General features: G+C 38.5%; 1 protein-coding gene across 3 annotated transcripts in view; it reads right to left on the bottom strand.

Moving 5' to 3' along the window:
- The window catches only part of ZSWIM6 (zinc finger SWIM-type containing 6), a 117,015-nt gene that overhangs the window by 45,024 nt on the left and 49,943 nt on the right, over nucleotides 1-22,048 (bottom strand). For all 3 annotated transcript variants that reach the window (XM_076362042.1, XM_076362043.1, XM_076362045.1), the window contains exon 2: nucleotides 8,115-8,471. In XM_076362042.1, the coding sequence (XP_076218157.1) occupies nucleotides 8,115-8,471 (357 nt within the window). The remainder of the gene's footprint in view (nucleotides 1-8,114; nucleotides 8,472-22,048) is intronic.

Genomic DNA, 22,048 nt, shown 5'->3' with positions numbered 1-22,048 from the left:
ATATAGGTAAAGCTTTTAAGCAGTCACAGGAAATGCTGGAATGTTTATTAAATGAAAATACAACCAGAAGATTTAAAGGGTCAGAGGGATGTCTTGTCTACTAGTTACTGAGAGAGTAAAAAAAAAAGTCTTCCAGCTCAACTTCCTAAACTGCCTCCAACTTCAGAGCCTACAGCTGGGAATGCTGCACTGCTGTATATATACACACACATATATTTAGATTAATAAGAAACTGTGTCTTTGAAGATGTGAATGAACTCTCCTGCCTTCCACAGGAACCATAACAGTGTCTCTTCGAAAACAGGAATCAAGCCCAAGACAGTACAAAAACTAAGGAATGAATAACCTCTTCCATGAGTGCTTCCATCTTTAGTATGTTAGCTTTAAGGGGCTTTCAATCAGTCAGCTACACAAAACACATACTGCTAAGTCTTCAGTTGCAAAGAACCAGATAAAAAGGGAAATCAAGCCACATGAGAACAAGCAGTGCAGCTGTTGCACAGACCCAGGTTTGCAGTATCACCTTGCAAATAGTTTAAATATTTCATTGCTCTAAAACACAGAAGAGACCTGTGAAAAGGAGCTATATAAAAGCACCAATATACAAAATACACTTATATTTATCCCTCACTTCAATGGAGATTTATCTTTAAATAATCTTGGCACAGCTACTTTTAAATTGAATTAAAAATAGCCCAAGATTCCTCGGCTAAGCTTCCCTATTTAGGGAAAAAAACCAAAATCCTTTCCCTAACTGTTTACATTTTATCAAAAGCTCATCGGTCAGTTTGTGCTAGAAGGTTAAATTTCAACACAGCTACCGCAGATTCTTTAACGGGGTTCCTTTACAGGAACAAGGGCACCCGCTGCCCCAGGCCAGCAGCACTGCCCCCAACAAAGCCTCTTCTCCCAGCAGGATCCCAAATATACCTTCCCCAGGGGCTCAGCATCACTGTACTTACACGAGTGTTATTTTCATGCCAGTAGGCTGGAAGACTGTAAAAGCTGAAGACACCAAGCTGAGGGTCTGAGCTCTACCATGCTGTTCAGCACAGTACTACAGATATATCTGACTCAGAGCGATTTTTCCGTACAAGATCTTACATAGGCTACACTCAATATGATCAATTTTTTTTTTTAATTGGGATGTATAAAGAAATTTCAATACACACATAACCAGCACCAGCTATAGTTGTAATTCACTGATCTTTCAACACCGCTGGCAGTCTTCAGCAATAGCCATGGACCAACAAGGCATGGAGATGGTACGTCCGATCAGGCATGAGTCCCAACCACCGTCCACCACAGCAGCAGCCAGGCATCCTAGTGGATGCCGCTGGGGAAGTCTCAGCTTCCACTGCCCACATCACTCTTGTTTTAGGGTCGAGACACAATCTCCACGTCTCTCAACCAGGCACTTTTCAAGATCACTATGTTCACTTAGGTGAACATTGATTGATCTAGCCTGTTTCCTCTCCCACTCAAACACAGATCACTCTTGGGCAATGGACAGGATTTCTACACTGCCACTTTTCTTCTGAAGATGTGGGACCAGGTGAGTAGACAAACTACCTGAACAAGCACTACGAGGGAGCTGCCTTAGGAGCTGTGAGATGAAGCCCTAGCAATAGCCAGCAGGAAGGCTCAAAACCAGGCAGAGCTGAAGGTTGAACCCAAAGGTGGTGGCTTCGCTCTGGGTGCAGCACAGCCCCAAACAAGCACTGCGAGGCTTCAGCAGATGGACAGTTTGGCTGTGGAGAGGAACATGGGCAGCCCTGAATTTAATCTCTGCAGTGCAGTTTGGTACCGAGACCAAATCCCGTTCCTACTTGTAAACTGGAGATAAGTATTACTTACGTGCTTTAGAGGGGTGTCATGAGGATAAATCAGTTCACATTTGAACTATGAAAGTGAAAAGAACTGTATAATTATACTAAATATTAAAACCTGTAATTAAACTGTGTCAGTTTATAGACACTAACATATTAATCTCCCTCCCTCCAACCTCTGGCTTTAATGTCTGTCGTGACTGGTCTTTGAAATAGGTTTTGTCATGTACTTACAGTTAAATACAATAAAGTATTTATACTCAGTATATAGATACAGCCATATGTACTTACTCATGCTCTTTTACTAAAATTACTAAATTGCAATCTTAGCAATCAAAGCAGGAATATTGTGCACAACTGTTTGTAACACTGAACACCCAAATAAAATTTGAAAACAGGGTATCAGTCTTTTATATTTACGGTCATAGCAGGTTACATGTTAAATATAATCGACTCCCAAGTTTTAAGAAGCAGAAGCATTAAAAAAACCACTTTGATCATTTCCATAGCAATTTTAAAAGCAACTGCTTTCAAAATGAGCAACCACATTCAAGAACTGGTGGTGTATATGGAGCACTTAACCTCTGAAAGGTAAATAGAAGCAAAGCAAGGAACATTGACTAAAACAGGCTAAAAATTGCCTATATTACAAACTACTCAGGTGCAGATCAACAGTGAAATTTGGTTAAAACAGCAGGAAGTAGTCTTTAAGGCAAACTGTTTCCCTGATTCTTATTTCTGAAGTATCACAAGAATTGTCGTCAAATGAACCCATGCCAAATTACTCACTCATAGCCATACTGAAACTTTTTTGAACTTCATTTTATAAAAATCTTACTAATTTAAGTATACAAATGAACTGTAGATCAGTTAAATTTTATTACATGTCATTCCACAGCAGCATTAAGGAGAAGATATGGAAAAATTATTACAAATAAAAAGCATGACTTACTGAATCATTACTTTACTATGCAAAGACTGAATGGTCCCAGCTAGAAACCAATACTGCTGTACACTGATTCACAACAGAATAGTAATTGATTTTATAAACTTAGTGTGCTCAGAATTATTCCAAACAATAATTACATAAAACAAAAGATCATAAAATTAATAATTAAAAAATATTATTGTGCCTTTGATTCCCCAAACGATTCAAAGTTTAGACATAAGTCACTTCATCTTGTATTTAATTTCAGAACTCTTGGATGGAATATAACACCTGTTCAGCAGTGCACAGCATCAAAGAAAAACAGCAACTGCTGTGAAGCAGCCAGTCCTAACAATAGAAAATACGAAGACAGGACAGACTACACTAAGTTGCTGAGGAAAGTTAATAAACCCCTAACAAGTTTTTAACTTCCAAAAAATTCTTTCCCTTCCATCTGCACATACAGCAAAATGCATAAACTTATCTGCTGACAGTATCTAAACTCTCCTGCCAAAATCCAGGTCTCAAACATTATATAGCAATAAGTTTCAAAGTCTACTTGTCTGTGGCAGACAAAAGAACTTCCTTATCAGTACAGACCTAGCATGCATTTTTTTAATTTATTTTTACCTTTCATGTCTCAAAACAAAATATCACTATTTATTTTCTGTATAACAAGTTTTATTTTAATGTTTAATGTATCTGGAAAAAACTTTCCTAAAAATACGAATTTCATAAATTATTTTTTCATGTTATTGTGCAGCTATCAATCTTTCATTTTATTTTACATTGTACTACTCATTTCCTTCTACTTGGGTTTCTGAAATTTCTCTAGTTTTGGCTAGTCTTGTTGTTGCTTCATTCCCAAATCTGATCCAGTAAACAATTCTCATACTAAGCATTGAAGCATTTCACTTCCATCTTTCTTGAAAGGAATCTCACCTGCCACTTCCTACATTCTTCTTTTGCAACTAGTTTCTCAATCAATTTTGCCAGTTTAAGCAGGGCCATATGAAAGATTCCATTTTTTTAAATAATGTATCTTCTTTAACATCAAACGTTCCCTTTTCTAGTAGATCAGCAACACATTGTATTCTGTTGTTCGGCCCTATCCTACCCTACAGTTTTCTACTAAAATCCCCATTATTTCAGTTAAATTAAATTCAGTACCTCCTGATTGCCCTTTGGAACTTACAATATATAAGAACAGCACTAGATACTCTGAAATTTTCTTTTACAGACATTTTTTTGGATAGATGTTTCCTTCTTGAATGCCTCCACCGACACTCCTAATATACGTTACAGATTGTTTGCAGAGGACATACCTAGATCTGCCTCGACAAATACAGAAACAACTACCCAGGCACCTCTGCTTCTGAGAAGACAAATGTACTTAAACTGCTTTCTCCTAGGTCCTCCCCTCTAAAATTTGAGTTCATCTGCATGTGGTTTTGTACTGGCAAGTGACTCGTATTGTGAGTTGGATAATCAGAGAATGGGAGAAAGTGGAGAAATCGATATAGTTCTTTTAAGAGCAGAGATTACAACAGCAGCACTAAACACTCAGGAAAGAAACAGTACAGCTTAAAAGGTAAAAATGAAATTGGTTTGCTAGGCTGTCCTTATACCAATAAGAGGCAGACCCTTTTTCACTATGCACATAACAAAACACTGCTAATATGAGATTAATACGCAAACAGACCTTCCCCCCATCTTGCAGTTATTTTCCTATTTCCACTCAAATTCTCAGGAATGTAGTTTGACCTTCCAACCAATTTATTTAAGTGAAAGTTTCATACCTAAGAAAAGAGAGATCCAAGATGACAAAACGGGTGATAATCAGTCAACCTGACTGTTCTCTTCCTAGCCTTGCACACCTGCCAGCTTCCTCTGCTACAATGGTACAAAAATTAACAGGGAGGAAAAAAGCCCCAGCTAAACAGGATCCAAATCTACATCCAGCTTCCTGAGTCAGCATCCCCAGTTTGAAACCCAATGTGAAGCCAACAGTTATGCAGCACAGACATCAGGGTATCAGTATAAATACCTACAGTTGTCTTCAGTACAGATTAGACACCACACATCTCCAGTTTTGAAATCACCAGGAACATGTACAGCTGTAGCAGTGTCACATGAGAAAATCAGAACACAACAAATCATCTCAAACATAAGAGGTGCTTTTGCGCTCTAAAAACATGCAAAACCTTCTTGTAATGGAATTACAACCAAGTGAAAATTAGCATGGCAAATACAGAAGAGGATTCCCAATAAACCATTTGGCTCTCCCGAAGAAGTCAGTGAAGAGACAACACATTCCTGTGCTAACAGCATCCCCTTATTTTTTCCTGCAGCGAGGCTCAGTCATGAAGAAAGGATATTGCATCATCTGTATCCACTGAGGAACTCAAAGGGATTTGCCATTTAAAAACCTGTGTCAGTGTAAGTCACTTCACTAGTTCCCTCAGTAACCTCCTTCACAAGGAAGGTGGCCAAAGCCAGTCATCAAATGCTGCGTAAGACAGAATTTTGAGCAAATGAACAATTACACAATTCACCTTTTGTGAAAGGAAAGTACTGCAGAGTTTTTCCTTCTCCCTAGCCACCTCATAAGCAAGTCAACAAGACCACTGTGGTCAGAGCTCTTCAAAGTCCTGGATCATTCTTATGTACGAATAAATAGTATTCAAGAACCAATTTCTTTTGCCTGTCACTGGAAATATATGAAAACTATAACTAGTACAGCTACCATGAGAGGGAAAAGAAAGTGTGGAGTTTTATACAAAACAACCCTGAAATTAACACACCTCTATGTAACATCAAAAATAATTCCCTCCTCCAACTCCAGATTCAGGAATTCCCTTTGATCAAAGCTGTTTCTGGTGTTTCTGTGCCAGGTCTCCTCTTACTTTTATAAGCATATTTTCATAAGTTTTTCTTCTTCCTTACCTGTGCCTTCAAGCAGTGTTCAATATAATTCCTCTTCAAACACTAGTTTAGTGAGGTTAAACTGTTCAAAGTAAGACAGGTCTACAAGACAGTTTTGTATTACAAACTGAACATCTACAGCACAGGAGATATGTCAGAGTGAATGGTGATCTTATGTTCACCAGCCTATGTTACTAGAACCAGAGATAGATTTCTTTTGGTTATTTTTCATAGATTTCTTTTGGTTAACTTCATTATTTTTAATTTAAGGAATTTGATTAAAGATCAAAATAACAGAATTACAGTATGATCCCAGAAGAACGCTTATTTGCTATATAATTAGAGGAACTTACTTTTTCCTTCAAAGAATCCTGTAATTTAACATTGTAAACATCAAAAAAAACACCAACCATGTTTTTATGGGAGTCTGAGAGGAAAAGCAGGAGACTATAGATCCTCTTTTGTAACGCAGCTTTCTTTAGCAATAGCAGTTTATTTTCTTATGCTGCCTGGATTTTCTACTTCAGTTTTTGGTATTTTATTAAGAAATACCAACAATCAATAAAGACGTACTACAATCTCATTTACCAGGAAAACAGCAACATGTGTAAAAAACATTTTAGTTTTGTGGATAATTTTAAACTACCCTACTCAAATTCATTGTGAAATTTCATAATTGATGATCAACTTAGTTTTTTGTTTCGTTTTCTTTTTGTTATTTGGGCTGTGATAGAAACAAATATCTCACGAAAAATACTTTAAATACTAATGAGTAATGAGATATTTTGACAATAAGAAAATAGCTGACAAAGACTAACATGCTTATGATTAGTATAATTACAGACTTAACGTTGATCAAGTTTAAGCACTCTGCAACAGCTTGTCACTTCTCTTACATTAGCCATAGTATAGCTAATACAGCCATATATAGCCATCATCTGTCCTTCCTTTCCCACCTCTGCCTTCCCCTTTTCTAATCACCCTTGACTGTTTGAATCTTCTGTGCCACTCATACTGACCATAATTCTTCCTTCCCCTTAATTCCTTATGTTCAGGCTATTACCAACTCCCATGTGATACACGCCTTCAGCTTACAACATCTGAGCATCTTCCTCTGTTGCTTGATGTCCTGCATCTGCTTTAGCTTCCCTTTCTTTCCACCGTCACCAGGCAGCTCTGCCAATCACCTTCTTATTATGTTCCATAACAACTAGAGCAACCTCCTTGCCTCTGGCCACATCCCCTTAGCCCCCAAAGCCAAAAAAGAGCACTGCTCCCAAAATTCACCTTCTTGCAACATCACCTGTCTGGGCCTGCCAGCGTCACAAGACCCTAAGGAGAGGGGCTAGGCTGCAGATGAGTCCTGTTATTGGAAAGACTCCCTTCTTTTGTTCTGCCTATACTGTATCTAACACACGTGTTTTTCTTTCTCTAATATTAAGCAGCTTGGCTGTGTTTGTATTGCAAATTCTTTGGAATAATGGTCATCTCTCAAATATCTAACACACAAGAACTGTTCCCGTCAATGAACAAACAAAAAAGACAATTTTAGGTATTTAGATAACTTATTCTTCCTCTCTAAGCTGCCCTTACGCATACACCTCTGGTCACCTTAGAGGACATTTCTATCAGGTGATCTTACAGGAACACAGGATTCTAATAAACTAGCTGGGTCATCTCAAACCCACGATTACTCGCTTTCAGTTCAGCAGGGTCCATAGAAAAGCCACCTCAGAAGCCTCAAGTCACACCCAGCACCCTTTAACAAACGCAAGATGTTCAGTACAAGAAACTGAGAGCCATTAAAACCATGTGCAGCAGAAAGAGCAGGAAAGATCAAGGTCTTTGCTGATGCTGTAGGCTGCTGCAGCACTAACAGGAAAAAGGCATTGAAATACAGGGTTTGTATTTCTCCTGACTTCATACAGAAACCAATTCGTAAAGAATGATATCAGTATATTTAATGAATGAAAAAAAAAAACAGTAACACCTACTTGCTTTTATGCTTTACCATTGAAACAAAGTTACACAATCAAAATGTCAGATTAGTTCAAAAGAACAGAATAACAAAAAGATGCCATTGGTAAGTTGGTAAGATAGTTCCTTTAAGCAATGTGGCTATACAAAGACCACCACTACTCAGTTTTTCATAGCTAGAAAATACAAGCATGAAGCATATCAGGCCACATATTAACAGTGCTGGAGACATCAAGCTCATTGCTTATGAACTCTCTTCTCTTTTCCAAAAAGTACTGCTTTCTAGGCACCTTAAAGCGAAGGTTCAATAACAGAATCCTCTTTAGTAAACACTGCAGAATGACAGAATAATTCAGGTTGGAAAGGACTTCAGCAGGTCACACTCCTGAATGCCACAAAAAAGCTCAAAACCGAAGAGGAAATGAAGCAAAAGGAAGAACAAGTATCAAACTCACCATGGACTTGATTGATTTCTGAATTCTGAGAAAGAATTTCATCTGCTAATTTTTGAGCAGTTGGCAAAACTTCTGTGTGGTGCACTGTGATCAAATACTGTACAAATTTTTGTAGTTGGTCTCTGTTCATTTGAAAGAGTGTCTCTGAAATGGGAAGATGCAGTTTGACCTGATCTGGCTTGCGGATCCGGTATAAAGAGAGTGCCACAACGTGGGCACAGTAAAATATGTCCTTGTTTCCACAGCTACAGGTCACTGAGGTAATCTTGCAACGATCAAAGCTGATAGCTACATTGCAAACAGTTTCTGGCTCCGATTGCATTGCAGGCTCTGTCACTGTGCCACTCAAGTGGAAACCTGTGCGGGGGAAAAAAAGAGAACTTAATAGAAATAAAATACTGTATCTCATTATTAACGAAAGGTTCTTGATAAAGTAAAAGTCATCATCTATTTCTGAGAAGTGATATATCTTAAAGAACTTGCTTTAATTACAAATATGATTAACCCTTTCTTTCGTACGTACCCTTTTCATCACTAATAAAATCAGAAGGGGGGTAAAAAGCTAGTTTACAAGCCCTCTTTGCCGTTCCATCACAACATTCATAAAAGTTTGATAGTAAGAAAAACATTTATTTGGTAAATGATAGCTGCAGAAGCAGAGCTGCATCCAATTACGATCGATGTGAAATTCCCAGCACCTCGGCAAATTGGCAGCAATTTTCAAGACCCCCCACCAGGGAGCCTGCAGCACCTACCAGCAAATTTAACCATTCTCTCAATAAGTAAGAGGGAAGTAGTGCACTCTAGTGGCATGAACCCAGGTCCTCATCTCAACTCTGCCACTGACTCACTGACACAAGTCACTTAACCTCTTTGCTTTCACCTCTCCCACCAGTGAGCTCATGTTAAAAGCTCACCTTCACCCAAGCGATCCAGTACGACGGCTATGTTTCTGTAGCTCTTTGGACATGGAAACTACTGCAGTTACCAATACACAGGATATCAGATTTATAATACTGAATGACACACGTGTGCACTATTTCAGAAGTCTGCAACATGGTCCTACTTTCCACTCAGCATAATAAAGCACAAGGCAAAAGAGCTAGGTTTTCTTGTATTCTAAGAAGGTACGGTATACCGTAAGAAAGACGTTCGCTTCAGCATAGATGCCACTAGTTGACATAGCACCCTGTTGAATCAAGGTCTCAAACTCTGAAGATCAGACCTAAACCCACCTCTGTCTGCCCAACGTGAAGGCCCAGGTTTGGCTCTCAATACTTTATCACTGAATAGCAGAATTTGGGGGTTTCTTTTGGATTTTACGTAAGCATGACATTGATTTTTGGCTCAAGCATTCAGGCAGAGGCATAGATACAGGGCAATACAACTACATTTCGTATGCCGTACCAGTATTAAACTTGTCAGACAGTGCATATAAAAATCTGGGATGGACACTACAAGTAAGGTGTTATATATTAACAATTTATAATGGAAATAATATAAACCCACACTCCCTCAAAGTCCAAAATTGATTTAGTGTTCTTGAAATACCAGAAACATGTATTGCAGGAAGCAGTATCACATGAAAATTACATGGGAAAAGAAATATATACATAGTATATAGCTATATATATATATATATATAGCTCTAGTCCAAAATGTTGTATCTCCAATTGTTTTAAAAAAGCTCTTCAAGTTACAGGAAACAGGAAAATCTCATTTTTTCCATTTGTTTACACTGTCCATTTCAGAGCAGGTTGTGCAGTCAGCATCACTGTTTGGACTACATTCAACTGCAGTACTCTGATACCCTACCCTGAAGAAGGTCACATGCACACAGTAACCTCAACTTTGCAAGAGGATGTTTACCAGTAAAGTAGTTAAGAGTCAAGGCTGGAGAGGCAGTAAGCTGTAAAGTGCACAGAGAGGAAGGGGGGTGGACGAACAAGCCCAGGCATACGCGGTATTCTTGCTCGTCTCCACTGAACACTTAACACGGAGAAGGGGAGTAGAACTACCCCTTGCATCATGAGCTCCTTCCTCTGCCTTTCCCTTTGGTTTTTAAGCATCCACAGCATGCTCTCAAATAGAGAGGCTTTGTTAAAACTTAGCCAGCTCTATTTCAGGTTAATTCCCAGTAAGTGAAAATTGGATTGGTGGTCCCAAAAAAACTGCACGAGAGATTTTTCTTTTTAATATCACTTTTCTATGAAGCATACTAAAACTGTCTCTCATCTATGAGCCAAGGACAAGCCTAACACCTGAATGAGCACTGAAAGGGCCTGGTCCCATTCCTTCCTGGTCTCAGTAAATACCCGAACTCCTATTAATTCCAATAGAAAAAGGCCCAATGAAACATTTTCTATTAAACCAATTTAAAAAAAAAGCACCCAACCAGCTACTCCAACATTTTAATTTGTCAGTACATAATTCAAACACTCAAAAAAGTAAAAAAAATCCTCCTGGAAAGATGAATGTCTCCAGAAATATTTAGAGTTAACAGTAGGCCTGCCTTTAAGTCCCTACACTGTTCAGACACAAACACAGCTCACCCTCCCTCTCCACTGAGATTTTTTGAGAATTCATGTTAGAAGCAGCAACATTGATAAACACTTATCCTGGTCTAAACAATGACAGCACTAATACAGTCAGGTTACCTAACCTACCCTTCTTAAATTACAGCAGGTTTAAACGAAAACATCAGCTGCCCTTGCAGGCTAAAATGTAGCAGGTCTGTATTAACTGTGCTGCAGTGATGTACTATGCCTGGTAGTTACGAAACGCTATTTTCCTCCTCTTTTTCTGTTTGTGTTTTAAAAAAAAAAAAAAATTGTTGTTAGTAAATATGACCTTTAAAAAGGTTTCAACACACCAGAGAAAACAATTCAGGAAATACCAGCTCAGAAGCCCTGGTAGGGCTGTTATAATTTAACCTACCAGACATCAAATGCCACCTTCTCCACTGCCCCCAGTACTGCAGAGTACTCAACGGGGAGGGCTGTTCCCCTCCCGCAGACATAGCCTTAATCTTTTTTAACCTAGCCATCTAATACTCTCCAAATGAAGTATGAAAAGTTAGTAGCAGGTAAAAGATTGACACACTATGCTTTGCTAGAAAGCTTTCACCAGCAGTAAGTTATAGCCTGCGGAGAAGAGAGATGTTACATGCTCCTGGAAGAAGGCAAAAGCAATCACCTACGCAGGGACTCAAAGATGACAACATTTCACTAACAGATTCAAAAAGGAGCAGAAAAAATCTCTTCAGCTAAAAGCTGCACGCCCTCACTCCCAAGTAGGTATTTCCCTTCAAAGGGAAAAATTCCTCTTTTACTCTGTTACAAACCTTTGCTGGAAATAATTATCCATTCCAAAAAACCCCAAGAACACTAATGTTTCACTTTAAACTAAAAAGCTAGTTCATTATTATCTAAAGACAACAAAAGAGTTGCAGGCAGAAAAGCGTGTGTTCCCTACAAAGCTATTTATGGAGCAGGCATGTTTCACCTTTTCCCTTCAGCTGCTGCAGTTTGAAATGTTTTACTGTTTTCAAACCAGCACGTGACCAGTAATTCAAGCTCTGCTGACATTTTCAATGCGCACAGGCTTTGCATTCTGCAAAAATGCGTTTAGAAAAGCAGTTGGAGCATTAAGACAATGTATCAAATGAAGCTCTTTTACAAAGTGATTTTGCTTCTGTTGAACACTCACCTCAAACACACCACAAAAATTATTTAACAGCCAAAAAAATAGCATTTTCAGCTGCCGTACTTTTGGAAGAGGACTGTGCCAAAGTGCCATCAGGAGGAAAGCATTAAGAAGTCAGTGAATTTTACAAAGCAATTTTTGCCAAAATCTGTCTGACAGCATCCAATCCATTAACTAAAAACATTCTGGGACTATAAAGCTGCCTGATAAATGAAAATTCACATCACTACAATGTAGTATTTGCCAGCACAAGTACATACGCTTCTCAAAAAATAAATACTTTAGAATAAAACAAAGGAAACTTCAAACTATAAGGCACTAAAGAGGAGAAATGACAGCGGCATGCAGAGAAGCAGCAGTAGGTCAGCTTTTAGTTACTCAAGTCAAAAGTAAATTTTGCAATAGTGAGTTCCACTAATCCAATGGGATAAGCAGCAAAATTACTGCACTAGATAAGCATCATCAATGACATCTCACAAGCTTAATTCATTTCTACTATCACCCAGTGTTACAAAGCATCTTCCTCAATATACGCAAGTCCAAAGATGCATTTTAAAAAGATACAGGCCAAAATGAACAAAAACTGTCAGAACAAGAAGCCATGTAAAACGCTGGGGTGGGGCTGCAGGTGGAAATTATGCTGAGATTATACGGTGTTGTGGTTCAAGGAAATAAAACAAGAGTACAATACAACTTCGAAATTAACTATAAATAGTAATTCAATCTAATATTTTAGACCCTTGCTTTCTTTTCTGTCAGTAATTTAGAATTCAAAATCCTAAGATGTTCCTGCAGACACAGGAAAAAAAAAGAAATTAAAGAAAAAACTTATTCAAGGAGAGACATTCATTTGTGATTCAGTCAACAACACAGCAAGCTATTATGGAGTGAACTTTATCTGAAAAAAATAATTCTCTCTAAATAAACTTTTTAGCTGACTATTCAAAAATACCAATAACATGACATCAAAACAAACATATCGCCAGCTTAAAAAATAGCAGGCTATTCTTACGAACATACAATAATAACACTTTTACAAAATGTATTAAAAAATGCAAACCTGCATTGCATATATTAAAAATATATCTGTGCTGTCAAGAATTCCAGTGGTTAAAAAAAATTTACTTTAAGTTCACACTTACAATTGAAAGCTTTGATTGAAATGCAACCATACATCACCACAGGGTATTGTTTATCCTTTACAGAAAATTTAAAAGTGTCAGAACTGGGTTACAGAAATACCCTAAAGCTTAAAAAACGGCACTTTTGAATAGCTTTCTGCCATGTACCTTTTGAGAACACCATGCACACCTCATCTACTATGCACACACTATCCTAAAATTAGGAAATATGCTACCAACTGTATTTGGAAAATGGATGTGTTCCTTAATATTGATCTACTGACCCTTTTTCCAAGTACTTTACAAGAACCATTTATACACTCCTAGTCAGGAAAACACATGAGCTATTTTACATTCATGGAAGAAGAGACCAGCAGATGAGGTTACTTAGAGGGAAAAGAAAAGGAAGAGCTTGTTCTAGGAGCTGGGGAGTCTTCAGCATGCAAGACCTATGCAGGTAACCTCCCCCTACATAACTTTACGTTGGTAATAAGAATCATACCCTCTATCTTTAACAGTCATTTAAATTAACTTGCAGGCCTACCAGCTAATATTTATTCAGACTACTATATTACTTGGCAACACATAATCACTGTGTAAAGTGAAAAACACCTCTGCTTCATCGTGCCTACCCAACAAAAGAAGAAATGCTTATGGAAAGTAGTTTCCAACTATGCCATTAGCTATTTCTTCATAATTTAGATCAGTGGTTACATTTTTTTTTTCCCCAAGACAAGCAAGAGTCTAAACCATGTTTACCTCATTCAAATTTTGTCTTTTAAGAAGTGGTTTTCCTTTAAGATGGCAAAGTAGTATCCTACATTCAATTCTGTCTGAACTTTGGAACACTCCAAAAACAGATCAACACCACACTGAAATTATTATGCAGTCAAAACTTTGCATGCCACCACTCAGCCTGAAGCTAATGTTAACAGCCTATTTATAAACCAGAGAAAACACTGATTTAAAATGGAAAATACTTACCCATAGTACCTTAAACATGGCAGTACAAAGGTAACGAGGAGTGGAAAAAAAAAAGATTAATTAACAAGAGCAGCACATAAGATGTTTACTGTATGTAAGGAATGCACAGGGTAGAGAAGAGCTTATGTTTTGAGAGCACTGCCACCTAGAATAAAACTGCCATTACCACGGCACCAAAACACTAACAGAGGACCCATCAAAGAACCACCCAAATTCCACAACCCCCCTTCATAAAGACAATAGTCAGGATTTGATATTTCGGGACTTTTGCAAGCAAGAGAGAGTAGAAGTAGCATTAAATAACTCCACACACACACACTCCACTAACAACTTGAAAGTTCATTACTGCTGGCACACATCCAAGAACATGCATGCTGTAACGGTGACAGCACTAGTGACTTGAATAGCAAGATGTATTTGACCCAACACTGAATTCAACAGTTGTATTTTGTCCCGGTTTCGGCAGGGATAGAGTTAATTTTCTTCCTAGTAACTGGTACAGTGCAGTGTTTTGGATTTAGGATGAGAACAATGTTGATAACACACCGATGTTTTTGTTGTTGCTCAGTAGTGCTTACACTAGCCAAGGACTTTCCAGCTTCCCATGCTCTACCAACTGAGAAGGCTGGAGGGGCACAAGAAGCTGGGAGGGGGCACAGCCAGGACAGCTGACCCCAACTGGCCACAGGGACATTCCATACCATGTGATGTCATGCTCAGTACATCAACTGGGGGAAAGCTGGCTGGGGGGGGCCGCTGCTTGGGGACTGGCTGGGCATCGTTCAGCGGATGGTGAGCAATTGCATTGTGCATCACTTGCTTTGTATGTTATTACTATTATTATTATTAGGATTTTATTTTATTTCAATTATTAAACTGTTCTTAACCCACAAGTTTTCTCACTTTTACTCTTCCCATTCTCTCCCCCATCCTGGCAGGGGGGGGAAGGGGGAGTGAGTGAGCAGCTGTGTGGTACTTAGTTGCTGACTGAGGTTAAACCACAACACATTTGAAGAAAAAAATTTTCCAGGACTTCCTTCAGCAGCCCAAACCTTCAAGTCTGAGAACCGTTCAACTAATTACATTCATTAGACAAAGGCCTCCACTAACCCCTCAAAGCCAAGCTTGATCACATCTCTGCTGCTCAAAAGCAGCTGCTTACCACTATGGTCCAAGCAGGGGTCATGGATGACTGTAAATGGGATACATCCATCCAGACTACTCTTCACGAAAGTAAAGGAAAGGCTGTTCAAACAGCAAATAACACAGCAAAATGCCTTCCCCTGCCCAACAGCCATATAAGATCTGGACTGTTTTAGGACAGACACAGACTGCAGCAGCTCATGCTGTCTGGAGGTGGAGGCATTGAACAAAACATGCATCCCATAAACATGGCCTCAAGGGTCCCTCAAGGTTTCACTGCTGTCCCTGTGGCTAAACAACTTGCAACCCACCCAAGAGAAACCCCATCCGAACTACAGAATGACATTCTCACCAGCACTGCTCACAGCCTCAGATCACATCTCTGCAAAACCTGAAAGTTGTCTGCACTCCAACTCATTTAATATGGATAACAACCCCATTTTAGGTGTTTGTAGCATTAGCTTTCTGGGCAAAGCAAAAGCAGCAAAATCTTGGTGTAAATAAGAGATATGTTAAAAAAATGTCTTCCGGACAGCAGTAACATAGAACTCTACCTCTAGCACAGTGATACTCAAATTGTGATCTAGGATGCTATGGCAAACGATGCTTATGCCTCACAAAGCAGAAGCAGAGCAGAAGCACACAAGTCCCTTCAATTAAAGGTTTAACATAGTGCCAAGCATTCGCTAGAAGCGTGAGTGCTGACTGACGCCTGTCAGGTCAAGAAGGCTAGCAATCCATGGCTGCAGGCCACCCTCTATCAGGTATAAAACACCCAAGACTTTTTGTTGGTTTTGCGTTTGCCTTGTTTTTTAAAAAAGGGCATCATTTTAAAACAAACTTTGCTGCTCTGTCCTAATAGTTTAACAGCTTCTCTCTCAGTACAATGTATCATAAGAGCACCAGTAAACAAAATAAAAGAGAAATCTTAATGTGAGTCTGGAAATCCTGAAGCTGATGGGTAGAAAAGTACAGTTCACTGTGAGACACGAGCAGACAGGAGATTTATTTTCATATATTACTATTTTCCAATAATATACCACACAGAGATCATGTGACAGCTACTAAAAAAATCAAGAATGCTGAAGAAATCATAAGCTTTGCAGAACGTGGGCAAATTAACATTTTATGATTGATGACATGGAATATAGTAAGCCTCAAACTTTTGAGGGAGACTGGCTGAGGTGAGGGAAACTGGCTGGATCCATCATACAGCAGCTTGCTGCAGCAAAAGTGGGAGTCATCAAAACTACACTGGTGCTGAAGAGAAACTGGAAGAAAATTCAAAACGAAGGGTAAGGAATAAAAGGGTAATTAATAATCAAGAAAGTTGCTAGAAGTAGAGCTAGTCCAAAATAATTGAGCTTTCAACTAACCACACTGCCCAGACCGTCCAGCTAATGTACACTAAAATGTTTATAGGTGAATTGTAATAGAACATAAATGTAGGCCAGCATCAGGCTCAAGTTTACATTCAGACATAACAAAGGCTGGAAACAAGAGGTTAAGACAGATTACTAATCCACATTTAAATTTTGATAAACCAACCCTCATTCTGCTGGTGAACTTCAACAGGCCCTTGTTTTTTTGCAAAGGGAACAGTTTGAGACAGCAGGATGTGCAAACAGTCTGCAAGGATCTGCATCCCGGGGAACACGCTGAGGGTGCCCAAGAACAAGGACTAATTATGACCAGTCTGCAGAGGATCAGTGCAAAGACATTTGTTGCTAGCTTTTGAGGAGGAATTTGTTCTACTATGGTGAGCAGAAGCAGGCAGCAGAGGTTCATCTCATAGCCCAGGGTACCCATCTCCCAAAGTGATGTCATTTCAGCTTTTACCACTACTTAGTTTTTGCATCCCATTTGCGGGGAGAAATTACGCTTACTTGCTACAGCACAAGCATAAATATCACAAATGGGAAAGTGATTGCAAACGAGGAAGAGCAACAAAACCAAACAAACTCAGATTAAACCTCCTGCTTTCATTAAAATATCTTTAAAGCAATACAACAAGAAATAAGCTGCTCTTACATTCATGAAAGTAAATATTTAGAGACTAGCAGTTGTTTTAAGCAACTTAGAAGATGCCTTGCCTGTCAAACAGATACAGTACAGTCATTTTTTAAAGATACTATTTACATGCTTATTGCTAAGAGGAGAAATTTTCTGTATTACATGTCTACAGTTAAAGGCTTACCTTCAACTAAGAAACATCTGTCTCCACCAAAAGTAACAGAAATTAAATCATCTGAGACTGAAGAAAACATCCAGCAAGACCTGCTCATTTTTAAGGTAGGGAAAGAGAGGAAGAACCCAGCCTAACCCAATTTTTTTTGTTTCAAAATTTCCCTCCACCCGTCCAACCACATCTCTGCTCTTTTCACGCTCTTTATTGTTGCTACCACATATCCTTTGCTTATGTCACAGAGGCTGTATCAGCTTCACTTTATCTTTAAGTTAGGGTTCATCTTCGACTTAATTTGTACAGTGCCTCTGTAAGGCTCCAACAGTGCTCGGCTTTTACAAATAAAGCATGATTAGCAGCAGTTGTCTACATGGCTTTTCAAAGACAAACTGAATTCAATTAACATAGGCCACAGAACAGCACAGAGTTTCATCAGAAGATGAGTGAAAGCAAGAAGGAAAAACCTTTAAAAATTATATCCTGCTTGACTCATAACACTGCTTTATCATCAGGAAAAACTGCTTTCTCATCCTCTTGATAAGGGCTTGATCAAACTCCCGCTGTATTTTTTAATGGGAAGTGGATAAAATCCTGAAAAGGAAGACAACAGCAATCACTGATATAAACTTGGGAAGAGATTTTAAAAAGATTAGAAAATGACTACTTCCTGAAAAGAGTATGTCTGGATTTCTACAGCCATACTTAGTTTGGGAAACCCAGCACAGAATGTCTGAAACACAGGCATCCTGCAGTAAAACATATTTAGGTCATTCCAACAACACAAAACATTTAACTGGTTGAGTAATTTAAGACTGCACTCAAACAGTTCAAGTTTAAACTACGCAAAAGCGCAAGCCAATGTAATTCTGAAACTAAACTGACCTTCCATCAGGCAATGTTATACTTGGCCTAAAAGAGGAAACTGCCACTCCCATTTCCATTACTAGTTGTGGAATAAGTCATTTTCTTTTGTTTAAAAAGGGGAGAGAAAAAAGGAAGAGATCAATGTTGCACTTGTGCCAAATGAAAAATGGCATTAAAACTCCCAGAAAGTAAGGGAGACCCCTTCTTTATGGCCATGATTCTATTCTTCCACTTGTATACTGAATATTCAAAGACTTAATTCTTAGCCTTTACAAAATGTTTTTATTGCTTTAATTTTTTAACAAATGTTTGTGTATTACTGCAAGAGTCAGGATATTCACTGAACTCCTGTTTTATTCATAATTAAAGTGGAAGTAAAGAGAAGAGCCTTTTAAGTCACTACGCAGGACTTTGGGAGGGGCTCAGTTCATTTTGGACAGTAAATTTTACAAGATAAATGTTTTCAGCAACTTCCTCTGGTCACCAGAGCATTACAAGGGATTCCAGCAAAAATAACAAAGTACTATGTAGTATTTCCTGACAAAGCAGCAGAGAAAAAGCCACTAAAACCATAGTGTTGAAAGAGTTCCAAGATGAAAGTCTAAAAAACCACCAACATCCCAAGTGAGTCACCCTTGCATGGTTGAAGCCAACGTTGGGGGAAGCATCTTTTTTCTAGCTGTCCAGACCCAACTGCAGTGGACCTCCAAATGCAGACTGGAATCTCAAGGAATTATTGTAATAACAATAAGTGTTAAAAAAAGTCATGCAAAGATCACTTATATTACACATCAGAATATCCTTGATAACACTGGCACACAGCCTAAACCCACAGAACAAGTGGACATACTGTATGAAATCAGTTTCTTGTGGTTCACAGTTTTTCCATACTGTTGATAGGCTAGATCCTAATTCACTTCTCACTGTTCCAATTATTACTCAATGAAATCAAATCAGTATACAGTAGTCATGGCTAGTGCACCCCATTGTCAAAACAGGCTGATAAGACTTGCCATACTAGTACTCCTCCATATAGACGTGCACCACCTCTTTCCAGACATGGAATGCAGAATGAACAGGCTTCATGTAAGAAAAATGGATTTCCAAAGGCACAAACAATTTTGAGTGTAAGTTGTTCACGTATCTTTTTATATTTACAGAATACAAATAATTTTTTTGTTTGAAGTAACAGATATGTATGTTCCCAGGCCCTAATTTCTTGGCATCTCTGATTTCTGGGAGCTGCATGAACAGCAAGCACTTGGAATAAGTAAGGGTAGGTGTGTGCGGGTGGGGGAGCCTGATGTATGTTATCCTACTGACTAAGCCAATGCTAGCACATTCAGAGCACACGACTGCTCCTCAAACAATGCAGGTAAGATTAATACACAATTTTGTTAAAGAGGTAATTTAGAAGCCTACCCCTTCCTCTAAAGCCACACACTAATTCTCCTTGAATAAGCAAGGCATGCCATTCTTCCTTGCCAGAGCCAAGAAATTCTTAGGAATATTTACCTCTAACCTGTGGCACCCAGAAGTTTAACAAGCTACTGTTATTCTGACTGTTAATCAGATTCTAGATAGTATGTTAGTACATAACATGTTATCCAAGCCTCTATTAATATTCATAGGGTTGAACAATAACGTGAGATTTTTCTTTTTTTAAATTCATGCTTCACACCCACAAAATCAAAACTTTCCAGACAGCACCACATACAGAGATCGTGAAAAGTTTGGAAAGGCAGGGGGAAGAAGGAAAAGACAGAACTGCACAATCAAGGAAGCAAAACTTCCAGGATAAATTGAAGAAAACAAACAGTCTAAGGAAGGAGGACAAGTTATACAGCTAAACACAATCTAATTTGTCATTTAGATTTATTAAGCAAGTTACTGGAAGTCAGCATGCTGTGGTTTGGCCTCCAGACCAGGTTTTATAGTACATAAGCTATTAGACTGAGGACCCCAACAAAAAACACATCTGGTAACATACAACATTTCTAACTTTCACTGACAAGGAACACCTTACAACTACCTTTTCACAGAGGAAAAGGAAACAATTACAAGACCACCATCATTTATTTCACTTTTACAATGCACTGCAGGGAGACAGAAAAACCAAGGAGACAAGACAAAAACCTCAAGGATGGCAAATCTCTCTATCTACCAGAGAGCCAAGCAACAAGCTGCTTTCATGCAACGATGAAGTAACTCTCTCCCTTCCAGATCCCTGAATTCTCTTGCCATTTATTTTTGGGCTTCAGCTTCTGATAACCTATCTATACTACAACTATTAGCATTTGTGATAAGCTGGTAGGTGGTGGGTGTACTTGTGGAAATGTGGTTAATGCCTCATTTTGTTAGCTTTGGTTGCCTACTAAAATAGTCAAGGGTTAGGCTTCACTGATCAACATGAAACCCAACCCACAAGGTTAAGTACACTGCTGACTAATTTTGTGGCTCAAGTTGTTTGTCAATTTTACTTATCTCAAAGTAGACATTGGTCTTGTAGTGGTATTAAACCTACCTTTCGATGCAGGTCTCATGCCTACAGGTCTACCTTTTGTGATAAGAAAAGGTTCTCTGTCTATGCTCTTAACTTTTATCATAATCTACATAAACATAATTGGGACAAAAAAAATCCCAGAAGACCATTCCAAATTCTTGAAGAAAAAACAGATGTTTATACGAACTCTGAAACAGATGCAGGTAAAGACAGAGGGTGCCCTTTCCTGGTAGAAAAGCTGAACAGGAATCATGCCTATAACATCAGTTGTTGACATTATTACTAATGGTTAAAGATTGTTTTCTCGCTTAGATTAAATTCAGCAACATACTGGACTATTACATCATACCATTGTCACCTGCCTAAGGTTGTGTTGTCACAGTGCACTTAAATAGCAAGACAGAGACAAGACAATATATGAATTAGTTTTCAGTGTTGCCCAAGATACTCAGATCGAGAGACTTGCTAGTATTTGAACTAATTCTTTGTATCACAATAAGAAAGGCAGAAACAAAACAGTTAAATTCTGTATCTAGCCTCTGTTACAATGATGAAGAACCATAAACTGAAAACTGGGCCTTTAACTTTTAACACTGTCAATATGCCAGGTCTCATCAAAATAAACTGAAATACTTCCAATTCAGGCCCCTTACATAGAAGGCTATTGATTTATTTTCTTTATACTTTAAATAGTTCAAAAGAAATTTAAAGTATCTAGAAAGAATGCTTTCAGTCTTTTCCCCTGCAACAACATCCCCATCCATTTCCGCAAATCTACCCTGCTCTGAGTAATTTGAAGGAAGCAGCTAGGCACTATGCCAAAGTTGTCCACTTTTTAAAATTAAAATGACACCCCAAAAAAATCCATCCATACCCTCTTCAGTCAAATGGGAAGGAAAAGAACTGTTTAACTAGCAACATGCTTCCAGAAGGTTAACTATGATTTAGGTTATTTTTATCTATTGAGAAATGGTTTACATAGATCATTCACTATACCATGGTAGATTAGACTATGTAGCAAGGATTACTATTCCCTACATCTGGTTTTTCCTGTTTACTTAGTCAAACAGGAGGCTTCCTCCTCTGATAAGGAGTGAGACAGATATCAGGAGCTGCAAACATAATCAGCTGTTTCCTTAGAAATCTGCCTTTCCTCTCTGCAGTCTGAATCTCTGGATGAGAGCGTGACAGATGTCCATATGATACCTCCTGCCCTTCTTAAATTCTCTAAGCAAGTCTTAGAAGTTCAGATTCACAGACCTAGCTTGGTCCTAACAAGCAACGATGACAGTTTAAGGTTAAATGGGGTCACTTTCCTACATAAACATTTGAACATCAGAGCAACTATTTTCAAAATACTTCACAAACACAGAATATCAGTAATGAACCTGAAATACACAAAGCTTGTTGGCCCCTGCTTACTCAGCAA

The sequence above is a fragment of the Aptenodytes patagonicus genome, chromosome Z (assembly GCF_965638725.1).
Source record: "Aptenodytes patagonicus chromosome Z, bAptPat1.pri.cur, whole genome shotgun sequence".
NCBI classification, from domain to species: Eukaryota; Metazoa; Chordata; class Aves; order Sphenisciformes; family Spheniscidae; genus Aptenodytes; species Aptenodytes patagonicus.
This window is presented reverse-complemented; position numbering and strand designations above follow the sequence as displayed.